Genomic DNA, 19,891 nt, shown 5'->3' on the forward strand with positions numbered 1-19,891 from the left:
CGCCCGCTCGGAGGCCGGGGGCGGGGCTCCCGTTGAGGCGACGCGTTCTGAGGGAAAGCCCGCTGCGGGAAGGCAGTCGGCCTGGGGCTGTGTGGGGCGGGCAGAGGGCGCAGTCTGCGCGGGCCTCAGCGGGGTGCGGGCCTCAGGACCTGCGCTCTCCCCTCAGGGATAGCGCTGCCATCTCCGGGCCGCCGCCCCCAGGGCCGTACCAGCTCAGTACCCCCTCAGGCCTCCTCAGGGCTGTCCGCTCCCCTCAGAGCCGCCCCCAGGAGCCATGCAGCGCGGGCGGGGGTGGCCCTGGATGCCACTCACACCTCCCCACCTCCCTCAGCCCCAGGTCTGCCCGGCCAGCGCCGCCCCCTCTGACGACAACCGAGGACCCACGCGCGCTCCCGGCCAGGTGCGTGCTCGTGGGGCTCCGCCTTCGCAGCCACCGTGGACCCCTGAGGAACCTCGGAGAGACCCCCGGAGGGACCCCGCAGAGAGACCACGGAGGGACCCCAGGCGAGATCCAGGCCTCGGGACCCGCCACAGCGCAGGGTGCCCGTGTGGTCAGGTCAGGTCAGGTCTGGCTCCCCGGCGCGGGCGCCCCCCCCCCCCCGTGGGGTCGGAGAGCTGAGACAGGGGCGCCCGGAAAGTCAGGAGCAGGCCAGCCTCGAGCCCGACCCCGGCTCGGCAGAGGGGGGGCCGGACCCGCCGTGGACGGACGCGTTGCCACGCGCCGGTCTCCCTGGAGCACGCGCCTGTCAGCTTGGAGGGGCTAGCCCCGAGCCGGCGGTGGCCGCGGGAGCAGAGCCTGACGCTGCCCCCGCCGCACCCCGTCGCGGCCCGGTGTCCACACGTTGGTGAACGGGGCGCAGGCCCCAGCGGACACCCCCGTGTACCGGTGCCCGTCGGGGGCTGGCCCGGGAGCAGCGCGCAGGTGGCTGAGCGCTCACCTTTCCGCCCGGTGGAGCTGTGCCGAGGGAGGGCGCGTGTGGCTGGAGGAGGAGCAGCCCTGCTCGTGTGCCTTGGCCGGCACACGGGGCTTCGTGGCCTCACGCATGGGCCTGTGGCCGCCTGAGGGAAACGTGCCCGTTGTCGCATAGCGCTGGACGCAGGCCCATGTGGACAGTCTCCTCTGTTCTTATTTTCATCACTCAGGGCGTGGAGTTGCTTTCTTACACTCACTGGCCACTTGCAGTCAAATGTCTGTTCAGGTCCTTTCGCCCATTTAAAAACCGACGTCTTTGCTCGAATTCTTGTCTCTCCGAGGTGCAAGATGAGGGCTGTGTGGCCTACGAAGTTCTCTCCCATTCAGTGGTGGCGGTCGCTGGTTACTGACTTGGAGAAAGTGGGCATGGTGTTGAGATGACCCGGCTGCTCCACCCGGCCACTCTGGTCCATGGATGCCCGTCTGCGGGCTGTAGAGATGTGGGCACGAGCAGGAGGGGCAGGGTGCCCACCAGGAGCAGGTGCTCTGGCACCGGGCCAGGCCGGTGGGGTGGTCTGTACCTGCAGACAGGTGTGCGGGTGGCTGCCCGGGCCAGGCGATCACACGTATATGCTGTCGCTCAGGGGGTGAGCACCCTTATCAAGCTGCTTGCTTCTCTTTGTGAGGTGGGATCGGTGTTGTGCCAAGAACGAGCCAGTCTGTGGTCACAGCGACAGGTGCTAAGCGCTGCTCCCTGGTGTCCCCAGGCCGCGCACCAGCCACCGGGAGGGCCTGGGAGGTAGAGCCGGGACCTAAGTCAGGTAGGGGGTGAGCCAGGATGGTCCTGCCTGTCTGCGCCCAGAATCTTTGCTCTTCACAATTCCGTCGTGCAGCTTAAGACGCCAGGCCATTCTTTTGTCTACTCGAGGTCACTGCTGCTACTCTGGGGACGATGCTTATGGTGCCATTGGCGCCGCATACTGGGGTGGAGTTATAGAAGACGGTGATTCCCCCTGAAAGAGGGGAACTCTTGTTTGTGGACTTGTTGGATTTGTTCATTTCAGCGTGTCCCTGACATTATCCGAGCTTGATGAGATCCAGTATCATTTCAGATTTATTCAGAAACCGGATACCTTGCTATGTGGCAGGAGTGCCCACCACGGTCAGGACCGTGAGCCCAAGGATCCCCCACTTGTGGCAAGCCTGACAACTTTCAGGTTGGGGCGGCAGAACTGTGCCTGCCACCCCTGACAGTCGCGGGCAGTTCCAGAAGCTGTGGCTAGAATACCTTATGTACTAACAGGGCCTTGCAACTACGGTGACATTAAAGAAGTGACTTGGAAGGGACAGGCTAGAGATGGAGAGCGAAGAGGCAGCAGGCGACAGAAGCACAGGTCAGATGAGCAGGTTGTTTAGGGCTGGGTGGGGGAGCCGTGGAATGAAGCTAGAAAATGCCTGCAAGGGTAATGCCGTGCTGCACCCCCTTGAATTGAGCTGGCAAGACCCCTTTGGCTCTCGTGTCCGGGACCCTAAGATTAAAAGAGGGTCGTGCTGTCTTACACCACAGACTGTGGCAGCTGGTCACAAGAAGCCAAATGTTACCAAATTAGGTTGTGCAGGCAGAGGAAGCTCCGAGGAACTTCATTACTCTCTAGTCCTTCACGGAGCAGCACCTGCTCTCTGCTGCATTCTTTAAACACAGACATACAGTGGAACCACCAGTGTATACTCAGCTGCCTGGCAAGGCTGGGACTTGGAGGAGGAACAAAGTGAACCTTAGTAGGTACATGATTATTCCACTACAGAGTGACTTTTTTTTTACAATCAGGAAAAATAAATTTCTCACCGAAACAAAACCAGAGCATAAAAAAAGTCGAGACCATTTATGTACCGTTAGATCCTGGAAATACATGTGGAAAAAATATTAACACAGGGTATGTGTGTTTGCCTCATTGGGTGTTCTTTCTTTTTGTTTAAAGATTTATGTATGTACACAAGAACTGGGGCACAGGCCAGAGGTGCGGGGGGTAAGAGGACTCCCAGAGACAGAGTGGGGAGCAGAACAGGCAGATCCCCTGAAATTCACAGCTGAGGGGGCAGCAGGGAGACAAGAGGGGTCTGCTGTGCTCTGTGGGTCCCTCCCTGGCCGGGGATCGAGCTCGTGATGAAGCGGCTGGGGCCAGCTCCATAGTGTTGCGCTTTCCCCATTGTGTTGCCAGGGAGTGTCACCAGGGAGGGCCCTTAAAAAAAGTCTTTATCAGTAGTTTAATTCTACCTTTAGATTTATTACTAGAATCATGATTGGAAACTTTTATTGTCAAAAATAATAATTTGGTTATTATTAGAAACGAATTTGTAGGATATATATTTAAATAGTCTAGAATATATGGAATATAAAATTAAAGGTAACTAGCTTCAAATAGTCTGGTAGAAAAATCGATGGACAGACGGCTTAGAGATTTTTACTGACTGGGTACTAACTTAAATAATAAGCTACCAGAAGACCTGTAGACATCAGAAATGTGAAAGATGAATGAAGAAGTCATCTTTAATGTGCTCTGGAAAATAAACATCTTCAAGAACAAAGCTTCCGTGTGTGGGGTGGTTCCAACGAGGTGCCATCATCACAACCTACCCAGGTTTAAGTAGGAATGCCACTGTCTGCCTCCTGTGCAGGTGGCGCAGCCAGGAGACGTCTTGGTGCCACCTCTGACGCCGGAAACGAACGTCCAACCAATATCTAGACATTGACCCAGTCTCGCAGCTACACTAAGGAATTAATTCCCCTATATTATAAAAGCTGTTAGAATTTGGTTCACGAAATATAATCATAAAATTGAAATGTTAACTGAACTTTTGGAAATCTTTCGGGGTATTCGTATACCAGGGGCTTGGTCACTGATGTTGGCATGCAGTTGCCTGGCCAGATGGTATCGGCGCACCTTTGCTGCTAGAGCAGTGTGTACAGGAGAGCTGGAGGTGTGCCTCGGTGGGAGGTACCCCTTCTTGGCCCACTTGTCAGTGGGTGGCCTTAGGTGGTTTCCCTGGGCCTGGCTGTTGGAAATAGTGTTGCAAAGCATGCCAGGGTGCACCTACTTCTTCGAATTGGTGGTTTTGTATTTTGGGGGGAACACCCAGACATCAGACAGCTGGGTCATATGGCATTTCTGTGATTTATTTTTGAGGATCCTCATTTTGCTTCCAGTGTGGCTGCTCCTGTTACACCCACACAGCATTGTGTACAGATTTCCTGCTTCCCCACACCCCCGGCAGCCCAGCCGGCAGCGCTTGCTGCCTGCTTTTGGAGAAGGGTCATTCCAGGGGGCGGGGCTTGTCATTGTGGCTTTGATTTGCTTTTCCCTGATGAGGAGAGATGATGAGCCCCTTTTTCATGTGCCTGTGGGCCTCTGTGTACCCAACTGAAAAGCATCTGTCAGGTCCTCTGCCCATATTTTAGTTGGGTTGGTTGTGTGTTTTTTTTTTTTTTTTTATTGTTGAAGTTAATGAATCTTTGTATGTTTTGGATGTTTCTGCTTGTTGGACATAGGATGTGCCGCTCTCTCCCCTCACTCAGTGGGGAGGTCTTTTTGCTTTGATGGGAGTTTCTTTCAATGCGTAAAAGCTTTTTAGGTGGATGGTCTCATTTGTTGACTTTTGCTTTTCCCTCATTAGAGTCGAGTTCCCAGGACAGCCCTAAGGCTGATGTCAAGGAACAGTTGCCCCTGTTGTCGTTATTTCTTTGTATTTTTTGACAGTTCATTTCTATTTGGCTGAGAACCAGCATCTGACCATTGGAATGTACGAAGGAAAGGCAGGGTCAGGAGCGTCAGTGTCTGGAGTGCCCCGTGCGCCTCCCAGAGGCGTGCGCAGTGCTGGTGGGCACCGGATTCCTGCAGGCTTGCCTGCTTTCTCGCACCCTGCCTTATGGCGCTTTGTAGGTGCTGTGTTTTCTGTAGGACTCACCTCCAGCAGAAAAACTATGGCTCACGGAAGGCACAAATGATGGTGAGCCTTTTTTAGCAACAAAACTTTTTAAAATAAAGACGCAGACGTTATTTCTCTAGACATAATGCTATCTCTCGCATGTTTAATATTCTAGAGGATAGTGTCAACATACTTCTTATATGTAGTGGCAAACCAAGACATTTGAAAACCTAACTTTATAGCAATATCTGCTTATTCTTTATGTATTTATTTATTATAATCTTTGCCTTGCTGTGGTGGTCTAGAGCCAATATCTCTGTGGCATGCCTATGTCTGCCTGTTAACCTGGCACGACACCCTCTCTGCTGGGTTCACTTGAGCTGAGCTCTGAATGTCAAGGATCCAGCTCTCTGAATCTGAGGAGAAAGTACCTGGGCAGCAAGAATAGCAAATGCGAAGGCTCTGTGGTAGGAATGAACTTGTGATCCAGGAACAGAAAGAAGGCCAGTGTGAGTGCTTTGTGGGAAAGAAAGACAGCGGTGAGCAGAGGCCTGAGAGGTAGTGTCTCCTGCCTCTCCTAGATAGGGCAGGGAGGGCCTCGGTAGATGGGGTGTGTGGGCTTTTGATTTTCACTAACAATACACTCACTGACCACTTAGTAGGTGGTGTGCTAAAGCACTTTCTATCGGCTTAATGTCAAGTACAAATTAGCCTATGTGATGTTATGCCACTTGAAGCGCATGAGGAAATCCGGAGAGTAAGCTTCTGTGAGCGCCAGCTGAGACTCAGGCCAAAGAATGTCTAGACTTCAAAAACACAACCCCAGTATATGCATTTCATAGCATAAATAAATTTCCGCAACATATAAATAACCTCCAGGTTTGTAAGCATTAATTCTGTTTTGGTCATTTCAAAGTTGTGGTAAATATACTACCACTTAACCATTTTCCAAGGACACACTAGAGGCATTCCTTATACCCAGAGCTTTTCACTCCAAATAGAAGCTCTGTGCCCTTTGCACAGCGACTCCAGCTCTTCTTCCCCAGCCTCTGGTGGCCTGCACTTTCCCTCTCAGAGTTTGGCTGATCTAGATCATCTCAGAAATGGCTTCCTCCGGACTCTGTAATTACTCCAGACCTATCAGTCTCCTCTCTTCCTGCCCCTTCCATTTCCCCAGATCAGTCTCCTTTTCGTCTTTCTCCACTTTCTCCCCAACCTGGGCGCTGGCCAAGTCTCTGTGTCACCTCTATTCCGACCACATTCATTTCTCTTTGGACTGGGCCCGCGGCCTCCTCTCATCCCACTCATGCATCGTTCCCAGTGTCTTCATGGGCATGGACCTGCCCACGTCTCAAGAGTGTCACGAGGCCCTCCGCCCCCTTGAGATTGTGGTTGTCTGTGTGAGCCAGTGTGCCTTTCCTCATGCTCCAGAGTCTTCGAGAGGAGCTGCACAGTTTGCGAAGCAGTGAGAGAGTAAGTAAGCCCACGTCCTCCTGGACAGTTCAGATGTACATGGTAGGAAGCCTGTCGGAGTGCCCCAGTGCGCTGGCCATCTGACAGTTCTTGGAACACACTTCCCCTTGTGGGGCTTCATACTCACTGTCCCCCGCCTGGACTGCCCTTCCACCAGCTGTCACAGCCAGTTTCTTCTTGACATTCGGATCAGTGACACAGCTTAAATGCCACCGCCTTGGAGAGTATCGCTGACCTCTCAGAAGCGCCATGGTCTCTGGCACAGCTTGTTACAGGCTGCTTTCAGACCCTTCCTCCTGAGCTGTCCTGTCCTCCTTCCTTTGCCCACCACACCTGGGCTCTGGCAAAGCCGGTCTTGGCTGTTATTCGTCCTGGTACCTGCAGGTGCCAGGCGCTCAGCAGGTATTTGCTGCCCAAGTGGACGAGCTAGGATGGAACAGGAGGGACACAGGAAATGTCAAGCCTGTCCCTGGCATTTCTGGCTTGGGAGCTTGAGCTGACGGCAGGTGGGGCTAACTGGTGCTAGCTCCAGGAAGGCAGGTGGGAGGGAGCCTGCAGGGAGCGTGATTTCTCTTCTGTAGCTTTTTGAGTTGCTGCCAAAGTATTTAAGTAGAGTGTCCAGAGATGGTTAGAGACCCACGCCTGGGGCTCAGGTGCAACACCCAGGTTCTATCCCAGGGCAGCGTGACTGACATGGGGTACCCTAAATAGTAGTAATAGCCAACCCTTGTCAAATGCTCAGGTCTGTGCCTACATTGACCATGTGTAACACCGAAGACGTCAACAACCGTTGGATGCAAAGATACAACTAGGCTTCTGAGCGCTGGGTAACCTGGATGCACCCCCACTACTAACAAATGGGCGGAGCCAGGATTGGCCCCAGGGCCTTGTTCCAGCATGTCAGCTTGTCCATGGTCCGGAACAGCAGGGCAGGGCCACAGCCCACAGGAGCCCTGCCATTGAGGAGCTTGTTCACATGGGGAGCACGAGACAGACATTCATAACTTCCTATGGCCCCCAAGGCCTCCCTGCATCGGGCTTGTCTGCGCCTGCCAGTAGGGATGGTGGCTCCTTGGCTAAGGCGGCCAGGCAGTGTTGGCCCTCTTCCTCTGATTCCTGGGGACTCAACTCATGCGACCTTTAGCTTTCATTCACTATGGGGAACTGTGGATGCTAGAATTGCAAAATCTCCACAAATCACCACTTATTGTGGACACTTATAACTGTCGGGGACTGGAAAAGAGGAACAGAAGGACCAGGTGACCTGGAAAGAAGAGAGTGGTCTGAATCTGCTCCAGGGAGAGCAGGAGTCGAGGTGAGGCCTGTCAGGTTCCTGAAAAGCTGACTGCATGAGACGGGCTGAGCAACACACAGGCAGCAGAAGCTGAACCTACCTGATCGTGGGCCACTGCACTCAAGAGGCCCGTTGGAATAAATAGGAAGCTGGGCCCTGGGCCTCTGTGGCAGGGCTCGGAGCAGACGGTGAGTGCACAGACGCTGAGCCTAGCCCCTCAGGTCTGACTGGAACTGGGGGCTAGTGAGGACTGAGTTATTGGCCAGATGCCCGTGTCCTCCCATCTCCATGAGCACAGCGGCCTTCACCCTCATCAATCTCCAGGGAGTGCCTTCAGGGGCCTCCTGTCTTCATACACTCAACTTTTGGTAGCCGCCTGGGTCTCCTTCCACTCGGTTTGACGCGAACTACCTGGAGTTAGCACAGACTCCTCAGGGTAGGGGCTCAGCTCTGTGGGTTGTTGCCCTCCAGGTGCCAGTCACACATCCCAGGATATCACCTGTGCCTAGCTGATTGCACCTTGCAGGCTCCCATCGACTCTGCCTCTGGTTCAATGATTTGCTACAATGGCTGATAGAACCCAGAGAAACACTCACATTCACCAGTGTATAATAAAGGACATGATACAAGTTATAGATGATAGAGAAAATCAAAAGGGACCAAGGTCAAGGTCCAGAAGGGTGCTGAGCCCAGAAATTTTTGTCCTTACATGGAATTGGGGTGTACCCTCCTCCTAGCACCTCACTGTGTTCCTTAATCTGGAGGCTGTCTACACCCCATCATTTAGGGGTACTCATTCATTTGTTCATGCATGTATTCATTTCTAGTTTAGGGATTTCTGTAGCCATGATCCATAATTAACTCTTTCCCACCCCACCTGACCCTGGATACCCAGGGTGGGGCAGGAACCCCCAAGCTTCTAACCATGGTTTGGTCTTTGTGGTCTTTCAGCATCACCCTGAAGCCATGCAGCAGCCCACCAGATATCCCCTCATTAGAACACAAGACACACCCATAGCCCAGAATTCCTAAGGGGGTTAGGTGCTATGTCAGGACCTGGGGGCGGAGACCAAGTAGCTGTCTTCTTCTGTCACAGCACCTCGGTTCATCCAGCGCCAGTGGGTGAGCTGTGAATTGATGGTCTTCTGAGAAAAGGAACGCTTCGATAGACATGAATTATGACATTATTACTTTTTAATAAGCAAAACAGTCTAGTGAACAAGCTAGAGCTAGGAAGGGCTTATAAAATGGAGATGTGCGAGCCCAGAGCACAGCTACATGAATAGCCACTGTTACAACAGCAAAGCAGATCGCTGACTTAGAGAAGCAGCAGAAGCACTCCAAGTGCCAGGGCAGAACAAACCTTTCCCATAAAATGGGGTCTCCTTGCGACGCCTTTGGCAATGACATTTCAAGCAGTAGGCTAAAAATAAGAATACAACCAGGAAGCGCTGGTGTAGGGTGTCAGACATCACCCTCCCACCCGGCCTCCTCCGGGAAGGTGGAGGAGAGCAGTAGGTGGAGCCAGTGTTATTGTTGTTCTAGATCCTGATTCCATCTGGGGTCTCCCCAAGGTGATAGAAACAAGCTGGGAATAAGGCACCAAATTAAAAAAAGAAACGGAGATAGAAAGGCTAAGAAGACATCAGAGGTGGAAATCTGTACTAATTACAGGGAATTCTTGGAGTAAAAATGTGAGTTCTCAAGAAGTCGTGTATAATTCACTTTTCAAAAATATCTCTGAAAGGTAGTAAAAATAAAAGTCCAATCTGGCCTCATTAATTTGATTCCTGAGTTTAAAGCCAAACAGAGTTCTAGGTCAAGGAGAAGATCTTGTTGTTTTTTAACATTGTTAATACAGTGGGAGGTGGAGGGTTTCATTAAGTGTCAAGATGGTAAAAATTAGGGCATCTCCAAAAAGATCACAGGCCTGCCATCATCGCAGTGTCGGAGAGTGGTCTCCAGCTTAAAATAGCTGCTGCTGGAACGGGCTAGTCTAGTGTCAGAACCGTGACCGGGAAACCTGCGTGAGGAGCCATGGCCAGCCATGGCCAGTTCCATATTCTTGCTGGTGATGGATAGAAGTGGTAACAGCTTGCGTACCTGTTCCAGGGAGCCTGTGGGCTGTGTGCCAGGTGCAGGCTGTCAAGGCCCTAGAAACGGCCTTTTCTGGGCATCAGCAGCCATTACTTCCCAGCACAGACGCAGAGCGGAACGTGTAGGGTGGCCCACCGGTTGGATTTGAGGGCTCCAGGGCTGGGCTGCTGGAGTTACCAGGTTTGGTCCTGGAAATACTGAGTAAAAACTTGAGCACCTGAGGGACTCCGGGGATGGCAGCGTCCCTAGAACCACAGAAATGGGGAAGGTGTGGGCTGAGTCGGTGGCCAGAGGTCAAGGCTGTTCTCTGCCAGTTCTCTATGACTGGGTGACAGCCCAAAACTTAGTGGCTTACAACAATGACTTCATTCTGTGGGTTCAGTGGGCAGCTCCCACTTGGGGTGTCTCGGCAGTCCCCTGAAGGCCTCTTCTCGCCCTCGTCTGATGTCGGCAAGGGTGGCTTTTGAAAGCTGGGGTGGGTCAGGCGTCAGCGCCCCAGTGGGGTCTTGCCATGACACTGGCTTCCTTCCCAGCAAGGGGCCCACGAGCAGGAAGTGGAAGCGGCCAGATCCTGAGGCCAAGACCCAACACCACGTCCAGTCTGGAGAGAGAGATCAGAGCCGCCCAGATGCAGCAGGAGGAGACGAGCCTCAAGTCCTGAGTGAGGGACGAGCGGCAGAGAATCTGCGGCTACTTTCAACCCTCTGTGTTGTCCAGCCAGCGCCCAGAGGGTCTGTTCACAGTGGGTCTTAGCCTGGTCTGACCGTATAGTGGGGGGCTTTGCACCATGCAGCTCTCTGTGCGTTGACAAGAAAGTTCATAATGAGGGCAGGTCGCCACCCAGCCTCCCAGCACTGGGACACGAATCTGGCGCAACTGAAATAATTCTCAGCTGAGACATAAATGTGAGCCTCTTGCTCTCCATCCACATGAGGCTTCTAATTTGGTGTTTCACTCAGGCCCTCTGCCCTCCAACACATCCAGAGCTCCGGGAGGGGAGAGCACTTTTCCCTTTGGCAGAAAATTTGGCCGCAGATCTTTGCAGGTGAAGCTCAAGGCACAAGCAGAGGTGGTGCTGCGACGACGCCCAGCCCCGTCAGTAGGGGCTCTGGAAGCCGCTGTACTCGCTGTTGCTCTTGGGGAACTCCCTCCGGATCCTCCAGCGGCAGCAGCTGGGCAGGATGGCAAAGTTGGCCAGGTCCCAGGAGCCAAAGCGCCAGATGGCGTAGCTCCTGTAGGCGCAGTGCCGCAGCTGCCTGTTGGTGTCGCCAGCGTCCAGCGCCAGCAGGGGCTCCTGGTAGAGCAGGAGGAAGCGCAGGGTGTCTCTGTCCAGGACTAGCTTCCGGAACAGCTCTGAGGTGGTGATGCAGGGTCCCGGCCCTTTGCGGCAGCACAGCTCCTCCAGGCACCTCCGGTCCTTGCCAAGCCGGGAGGGGAGGCAGTTCCCGCACTGGCACCAGTCAGGGCTGCCCGTGGAGGTGGCGGTCACCTCACTGAGCAGCTCTATCTCCTCTGGCTGTCCGGGCGGGGGGCTCAGGGTGTGGACCGAATGAGCCAGGCTGGACAAGTATTTGAATTCCGTCAGGGGTCTCTGAAAAAGTCAAGTTTCCAAACCTGTCAATAATGACCAACCCTAAGTTCCAGGTGCCTTCACTTTAATTTATTTAATTACATTTAATAACAGAGGCTATTCTCTATCAAATGTGTGTATCAGGACTGTGCTGCTACTGTTTTACAAGCACTACCTTATGTTAACCTTGGAAGAACCTCAGGAGATGTGGGTCCTCCTCTCCATTTTCTTTATTTCTTTTTTTTTTTTTAAAGATTTATTTATTCATATAGAACTGGGGTACAGGCCAGAGATGCGGAGGGTGAGAGGATTCACCAGAGACAGAGTGGAGAGCAGAACAGGCAGATCGACGAAGTACACTGCTGAGGGGAGCAGCGGGCGGGTCAGGAGTGGTCTGCCGCGCCATGTGGTCACCTCCGGGGCAGGCGGGAATCAAACTCATTCGGAAGTGGCTTAAGCTTCTTAGTGCTGTGCTTTAACCCACTGCGCCACCAGGGAAGGCCCTCTTCTCTCTATTTTCTAAGCTGGGAAAGTGAAATTCAGAGGAGCCAGGCTCGATGCAGCTGTCATGTCTGGCCCTGACCTCCTGGTCTGGAAGGTTTTGTCCTCCCGGGTCATTCTTCATGTTCTTCGCAGTACTGATCCCCATCTGAAGTGAGGTTCATAATTAGTGTGCCTATCCGAGGAGGCTTCCGTGTGGAAACCGGGCCCTGTTGGCTCCCTTTACGAGCGTATTCCCAACGCTGAGGGCCAGGCACAGTGCAGAGTAGACAGTAAATGTTTGTTCACCCAGCTCCACACTCCCCAGCAGACTCCCTCTTCTGGCACAGCCCTTTGCCATCCTCCCAGAGAACTGCTGTGATTGTCATCATTTTTGTCTGTCCATGACATATATCTTCAGTCACCAAAGAAAGCCTGAATCAAGTACGCTAAATGTCAGTGATTCTTAGGCATGCATATTCACAGTAATACTGCTCATAATGGCCAAAAAGTGAAAACAACCCAGTGTCCATCAATGGGTAAAGTAACTAAAACATGTTCTGACCATAGAGTGGAATATTACTCAGTCACAAGAAGACTGAAGTACTGATATCTGCCAAGGACAGGTGATCCTTGCAGATGGTATTCTCAGAGAAAAAAGTCAGACGCGAAGGGTCACATATTACCAGTTCCAATTATATGAAGTGCCCAAACTAGGTGAGTCCTTGGAGGCAGAGTAGGGGCTGCCAGGGGCTGGAACTAGATGGTGCTGATGGTTGCACTCAGTGCAGATATATTGAATGCCACTAAATTGTATGCTTTAAAATGGTTAAAATGGTAAATATTATGTCATGTGTTTTTTACTACACACACACACACACACACACAAGTTCACATTATACAAACCTGAGAAGAATATAACAAGAATGGAAAAATTTGGGTTAGTATAACTCAAGAAAAGATTTAAAAATCCAGGACCCTCCCTGGTGGCGCAGTGGGTTAAAGCACAGCACTAAGAAACTAAAGCCACTTCAGCATGAGTTCAATCCCCACCCCGGAGGTGACCCACATGGCACAGCAGACTACTCCCGACCTGCCCACTGCTCCCCTCAGCAGTGGGCTTTGTCAGTCAGCCTGTTCTGCTCCCCGCTTTGTCTCTGGTGAATCCTCTCACTGGCCCTGCACCCCTGGCCTGTATCCCAGCTCTGTATGCACAAATAAATAATTCTTTAAAAAAATTCTTATCAGGCCCTCCATGGTGGCACAGTGGGTTAAAGCACTGCACAAAGAAGCTTAAGCCACTTCTGCATGAGTTCGATTCCCGCCTGCCCCCGGAGGAGACCACGTGGCGTGGCAGACCTCTCCTGACTCGCCCGCTGCTCCCCTCAGCAGTGTACTTCGTCGATCTGCCTGTTCTGCACCCCACTTTGTCTCTGGTGAATCCTCTCACCCTCCGCATCTCTGGCCTGTATCCCAGTTCTGTATGAATAAATAAATAAATCTTAAAAAAAATTTAAAAAAATTCTTATCAAACTAGCACAGCAAAGAATGTTGTTAATCTGAAAGTACATTCTGGAAAAACCTACAATAGGTACCCTAATGGAGAGTGAGATAGGGAATGAGAGAAAAATGCCTATTTTTACTTCTTCTATTCAGTATTGCACTAGAGGTCCTGGCAGGTATGAGAAACCCCTGGGACTGGAAGAGATAGGCAGGACCCAAGGCCTTTCAGAGGCAGACAGACTTGCCAACACCTTGTTTTCATACCTGGCCTTCAGTACTTTCTGTTGTTTCAAGCCACCTACTTCATGGTAATTTATTATGGCATCTGGGGGAAACCATACAGTGAAGATGTCCAGCCATCAAAACAACCAGGGGGAGTATGAGTAAGAGCCCTCTGTGAGAACTGGGTGGCAGTATCTACTGAAGCTGAACGCAAGCCTTGTGACTGAAGGGTCCACTCGTGGCTGCCATGTTGGCTATGGCCACGCCTTTGGTATGAGCCCCAAGCCAGAGACTCCCCAAATGTCCACCCACAATAGCCTGAAGAACTTGGATGCTTGTGATAGGGAAATCATAATTGTTACACAGGTATGAACTATTGCTGTCTGGGTCAGCTTGAATGACACTCACAAAATAGTGGCGAGTGAAAGAAGCCAGACACTCAACAGAGTACATACTGAACCTGTCCTATCACATCCAATTTTATAAACTTTCTAGAAGAGATAACACTAAACTTTGGCTATAGGAGAAAGACTCCTTTTAAGGGACAGATTGCCTGAGTGATCGGGTGAAGGCGTGAGAGGGCCTCTAGTAGTCATTCTTTTGAAGTCTGGCTACTGGTTATGGTGGCTTAAATTTATCAGTTATGTCAGTTGAGTAAATTTATATGAATGTCTAGATGTATTTATACTCAAGTTTTCTTAAAAAAAAGTTGACTAGCAAATGACCATCGGGCATATGGAAACATTTTCAACATTACTGGTAATCAGGGAAATGCAGATAAAAACTACAGTGAGATACCGTCTTACGCCAGCAAGAATGGCACATATTTAAAAAAACTAGCAACAACAAATTCTGGCAAGGATGTGGAGTAAAAGGAACTCTCCTACACTGCTGGTGGGAGTGCAAACTGGTCCTGCCACAATGGGAAGCTGTGTGTAGGTTCCTCAAATTGCTAAAAATAGACTTCCCAGAGGATCCAGCAGTTCCACTCCTGGGTATTTATCCAAAAGACACAAAAGCATTAAAAGCAGAAGAGCACCAGCGCTCTTGTGTTTATTGTAGTACTATTCACAATAGGTAAGCTATGGAAACAACCCGACTGCCAAAAACTAGACAACTACATCAAAAAGATGTGGTCTATATATGCAATGGAATACTATACAACAATCAAAAAGAAAACTCATGCCATTTGCACCGACATTGATAGAGCTGGAGGGATCATTCTCAGTAAACTTAACCAGAAAGAAAAAGAAAAATACTGGATTTAAAAAAAAACATATATGCAATTAATAATTTTTAAAAATTGACTAAATGTCTTCACTTACAGAAACTTTTTTCCCTTTGGCATCTTGCAGATGTTTCCCAAGTAGCTGCTTGTCCACCATCCAGATATGGGCCTCATCCACAAAGGACACATATTTTAATGTCTAGGAAAATAAAGTTGAAAAATGTACCAATTTTCATGCAGAATTATCAAGAATTAAATATCCAGACATACCTAAAAGTAACTGGTACTCTCATTTGCCAGGTAACAAATTGTTGTGCTAACCTTGCTTAATATTTAAGCTAATTCTTGCCGGCCAAGCAGAAGCCATGCTGAGACTAAAGGCCGATCAGCAACGGGCCAGGCACCTTTCTTGGTAGACTCAGACACTGCCGACTGCCTCCTATGTGTAGGCCCCCTGAGAAGCTATGTAAAATCCTTTGTTGTGTTCAGTTTCACTCAACCCCAGACTGAATATATCCAGAAGTTTGTACTCTTGCAACTTAAATTCCTTTTATCTTCATTGAATTTATTCCCATCTTAGGGCATGAAATGGTGGGTTTTGGCTGCCAAGATGGCTTTTGATTTAAATTGCAAACACGCACACAATGAGTTGTGCATTCAGTTGCTGGAAAAGGGCAGTGACGTCTTTGCAGGAGTGGAAGACAAGAAAACGCTCTTTGTGCTTGCAGGCATCAGAGGCTTCCTTTTGACTAGGGGGGATGAGGGATTCAAGTTTTGAGGAGCTTCTTAGTAAAGTTCAAATTAATTAAGTCAACGTCGTACAAAAGAGTTACAATTTCCTTTACTACCCCCATTCTAGGTTGTGTTCAGAGCAATCACTGTGGCCACTTTGTGTGTCCAGTACATTTCTGTATATGCACAGCCCCATGGTGTTTGTGACGCATGTAGAAAATGCGTAGCATACAGAAATACCCAAAACATGGAATGTATATCGGAGGTGTGTGTAAATATATATAATGTGTGGAAAAGACACAGAACTCGTTTATGTCTGTGTTTCTTTTTAACCTCTATATCATACCATCTATTATTTACGTTTTTCCTCTCAGCAAAGGATATTGGCTTGTGGTTATAAACATAGATTGTGAACCAGTCTAGTGGGAATTTCAGCTCTGCTGCTTACTGGCTGTCAGACTTTGCTCAACCCTCTGGGACCGCAGTTTCCTCACCAGAGGCCGAGAGAACAGCAGCATGTGTCTGCGGGGGCTACTTAAGGAATCACGTACATCTGGCCTGGGGGTCGCCGCGCAGACTCAAGCGCTCAGTACATGAAACACTTCAAAGGGGCATAAACGTTTGCTATTCCCCTCTCCCTCGAGTCTCTGCCGGTGCAGCCCCTCTATGGATTTGTCATGGTTTAGTTCGCTGCTCACATTGGGCATTGGGGGTGCTCTTTCTTCATGCCGCACCGCGAGGGTGCCTGGCACACCTGTGCCACCTGGCTGCACCCATGAGCATTTCTCTAAGGCAGGGGTGGACAGGTGGATAGTCCGGGCTGGAAAGGACATTGGATTAACTGGAGATTGCCAAATTGTCCTCCAGAGTCAGTAAACTGGTTTCTGTACCAATCTGTTAAAGCTGACAACAGTGAGAAATGGTGGAACAGAAACAGCTGCTATCTTTCTATTTTGCTTCTCCGTTTTGTTTCTACTTCTCTTTGAGACCAAAGGATTCACCTGAGTGGTGCTAGGTGAGGCAAAGGCCAGAGGCGTGTCCCCACCCACCTGCCCCTGGATGTGGGTCTCACTTGCACACATGGTCAGTGACATCAGGGCCTGGGGCTGGGATCTCCCGCCCCAGGAGCCTTACCGGCTTTGGCTCCACGATGGTCTCGCACTTCCTGTCATAGTAGTACTCGTTGACGTTGCAGGGCTTGCAGCACTTGCACAGGGGGTACACTTGTGTTCTGCACCACCCGTTTGAGTAAGTGTTGATGAGGAAATCAATGAAGAATGTGGCCTGGGAAAAACCCATATAATCACTGAGTCAGTGAAACTACTTCCTGCCGATCTTTTCTTTTTTTCTTGAGGTCACGTTGGTTTACGTGTTGCTTGTGTTTGAGATGCGCAGGCCCCTCAGGGGTTCTCACCACACGGCACCCACATCCTAGACACCCACAGGCAGCCGCGTCACTCACGCTCCACCCTCCCCGCTTTCCCCGCCCCCGCCCCCCCCAGCCTGGGTTCTGCAGCAGCCTAGTTCTGAGTTTGGCTTCTTCTGACGCCGGTGTCTTGATATTCCACATGCCAGGGACACACCTGGTAACCAAATAATTTTCACAATAGTGAGGGCCCAGAACCGCTTACCAAGCCAAAGTAGGAGAGGGTTGAGCCGATGTACACAACCAGCTGGATGATGTTAAATTTTCCTCCCTGGAAGCAGAAAGGGAAAGGTTACTGGGTGGACGTGTAGGAGCCAAACTCCTTCACCCTGACCTGAGCTGTTTGTTGTCCAGCACAGCAGGGCCCAAGCAGTATTTTAGCCACAGGCTCCTGAGCGTCAGCAGTGGGGCTCTGGCTCTCTCCGGCTGCGTAAATGATAGACCGGGGGCGCTCAGGCGCATGCCAAGAGAAGAAGCCGGGGGTCTTCTCTACGAAGTGGGGGTTTCAGAAGAGCCTTCTGCAGAGGGGTTGAGTAACCTGGAAGAAACGCCCTCACGAATGCTTCCCTCTGTCCCAGTGGCTTGGATTCTCGGGTGCGTTTTTCTGTCCTCCACTGCATCTCATTGGCATGTCTCCGAGACTGGTGTTGCATCACCGTGTTATGTACGTAACAAGCCATCAGGCAAGGTCTTGGGGGCGTCTGAAGTATCCCTGCCTTCCTTCTTCTGGAGACAGTCCTCCAATTTCCTTTGGAAAACTGTCTCTGCACATACGGATATGTAGTTGGGGGAAGCGGCTGATTGTGGGACTAGCCCAGGGTCGCCTGTGAGCGTGGCACGGCAGTCATTTGTCCAGCCATGTGGCCCCGAGTAAATGGACCCAAGTCCGTGTCTTCATGTGAGGCCTTTGTTGGGGCTTCTGGCTGAACTGCTAGCTAGTGGGGCATCGGGAGACGCCTGGCCGCGTCATGTAGAGATGCTTAGCTGAAGGTGGCCTCAAAATGGGAGAGCCTGTGTGCAGGTGGTGGGAGACCTGAGGTTGTTGCTGAAACAGCTGGACCTTGGCATGCTGGAGTCTGAAATTGTCCCTGGATTTTTCAGTTATATGGACTTAAAAACGAGCTTCCTTCCTAAGCCAAGTCAACATGGATTCTGTGACCTCCAAACTAGCTTGACGAGGAATGGCTTTTACTCTCTTTTCTTAAGCCATCGAAGAATTTTTTGTTTATTTTTATATATGTATCGTATTTTTACATCATTCTTCATTTTGCATGTGGTTTCATCTCGGCTGTAAGTCCCGTGACTTCCCACCACCACGCCCCGTGCAGGGACAGTCCTTCCCGTGCCAGTGTGGGTCCCGTTCCCCTCTCCTCCCCTGTAGACCATCTCTGCTTTACAGTTGTTCAGTGATGTTCATTTTTACTTGATTGCCATTGCTTTTTTTTTCCCATCAGAGAATTTTTAAAGTTACAGTTTAGCTTTCCAGCCTCCTGCCCACCTGCTCATGCATCATCAGATGACCTGCTCGGGGGCAGGAGCCTAGGATGTCTTCACCCCTCTCATCCCTATGCCCAAAGCATTCCCCTTGTGAGACACCATAGCACTAATCAGACACAGGAACAGCCACAGAGCTGCTGGGGGCTGGAGCAGATACTCACGGTGCCAAAAACCAAGATGTCAAAACGGATCCCGAAGACCTTCAGCAGAGTGCGTGTTTCATTATTGTCTGTCTTGTAGTACTTGGCGTATCTGGAGGAGAAAAAGAACCTGTTTATAGAACTTCCTCTAAAGCCGCTGGCCTTTGATGAAAAGACAAACCCCCGGCAGCGGCGAGCTCATCTTCCTCATCCAGGTGGTTGGGGCAGACCCACAAACCCGCCGTGGAGAGCAGGCGGCTCTGCCCCGGGAGCCAAGCGCCATGCCCTCGCCACCGCACCTCCCTCTCCAGTGGCGGGAAATCAGCTTTTGGGTGAAAGTGAGCAATTTTAAACCAATTCAGGTTTAACCACAAGAGAAACAACAACTTTCAAGCAAACTGATTATTCCTAGGAAAAAATTGGCTGGCTTCCTGAACAAATGTGAACCTAGGTACTCATGACTGGGCCGGGGACAGCTGCACCTCCGCAATCTGCTCTGACTTTTTCTCCTTAAGATTCTACACGTGTGTTGGCCCTCCCTGGTGGCGCAGCGGGTTAAAGTACAGCACTAAGAAGCTTAAGCCACTTCCGCATGAGTTCAATTCCCGCCTGCCCCGGAGGAGATCCACGTGGCGCGGCAGACCTCTCCTGACCCGCCCGCTGCTCCCCTCAGCAGTGTACTTCGTCGATCTGCCTGTTCTGCTCCCCGCTCTGTCTCTGGTGAATCCTCTCACCCTCCGCATCTCTGGCCTGTACTCCAGTTCTGTATGAATAAATAAATCTTTAAAAAAAAAAAAAAGATTCTACATGTGTCTGTGACACGGAGGGCCAAACCTAGCAAGTCACTTACATCTCCCCTATGATCCACGTGTGCAAGGATGGAAGGGCTGCGTGACACCATGCTCCCCAGCCCGCCTGCTGCTTGCTCTGATGCTCTCGCAGCTGCGGTGTCCCCTGCTCCAGATCACCTCGGGCTGGATTCCAGGCCACAGAGACAGCCCCTCGTGTCCAGAGCCCCCGACTACCCACCGGCCTGCCCCACAGGAAATAGGCAGTGTCTGGGCCTTGCTCCGTCGCTGCTCTTGACCAAACCTAGTGCTCCTGTGGGGTGCCATGGTGAGCCCCTCTGGGGAGTGTGCTGGGCACCGGCGGGTATCACTCAGTCACCTTTGTAATTCAGGGCCTGGGCACACATCACAGCCACCCCAACATGCAGCTGTCTCTAGACGCAGGCCGGGAAGTGCGTGTGTTGTTCTTCCTGAATCATTGCGAGACCAACGCCACCTGCCTCCCCAACTTTTAAATCTGCCTGCCCTCCTCCAGCTCTTGGTGGGAGTTTTTAGGTGAGGGGTTGCATTTTCTTTCTGAGTTATTAATTCATAGTCTAGTTAC

General features: G+C 51.2%; 1 protein-coding gene across 1 annotated transcript in view; it reads right to left on the reverse strand.

The window, feature by feature from the left end:
* Positions 1–8,793: 8,793 nt before the first annotated feature.
* The window catches only part of P2RX7 (purinergic receptor P2X, ligand gated ion channel, 7), a 37,786-nt gene continuing 26,688 nt past the window's right edge, over positions 8,794–19,891 (reverse strand). Inside the window, exons 9-13 of the mRNA XM_004691021.2 lie at positions 18,521–18,611; positions 17,068–17,133; positions 16,571–16,720; positions 14,802–14,903; positions 8,794–11,292 (exon numbers count right to left, since the gene is read on the reverse strand). Of these exons, the coding sequence (XP_004691078.1) occupies positions 10,798–11,292; positions 14,802–14,903; positions 16,571–16,720; positions 17,068–17,133; positions 18,521–18,611 (904 nt within the window). The 3' untranslated portion in view covers positions 8,794–10,797. The remainder of the gene's footprint in view (positions 11,293–14,801; positions 14,904–16,570; positions 16,721–17,067; positions 17,134–18,520; positions 18,612–19,891) is intronic.

Source organism: Condylura cristata, unplaced genomic scaffold (genome assembly GCF_000260355.1).
Source record: "Condylura cristata isolate star-nosed mole 26May11 unplaced genomic scaffold, ConCri1.0 scaffold00029, whole genome shotgun sequence".
Classification (NCBI taxonomy): Eukaryota; Metazoa; Chordata; class Mammalia; order Eulipotyphla; family Talpidae; genus Condylura; species Condylura cristata.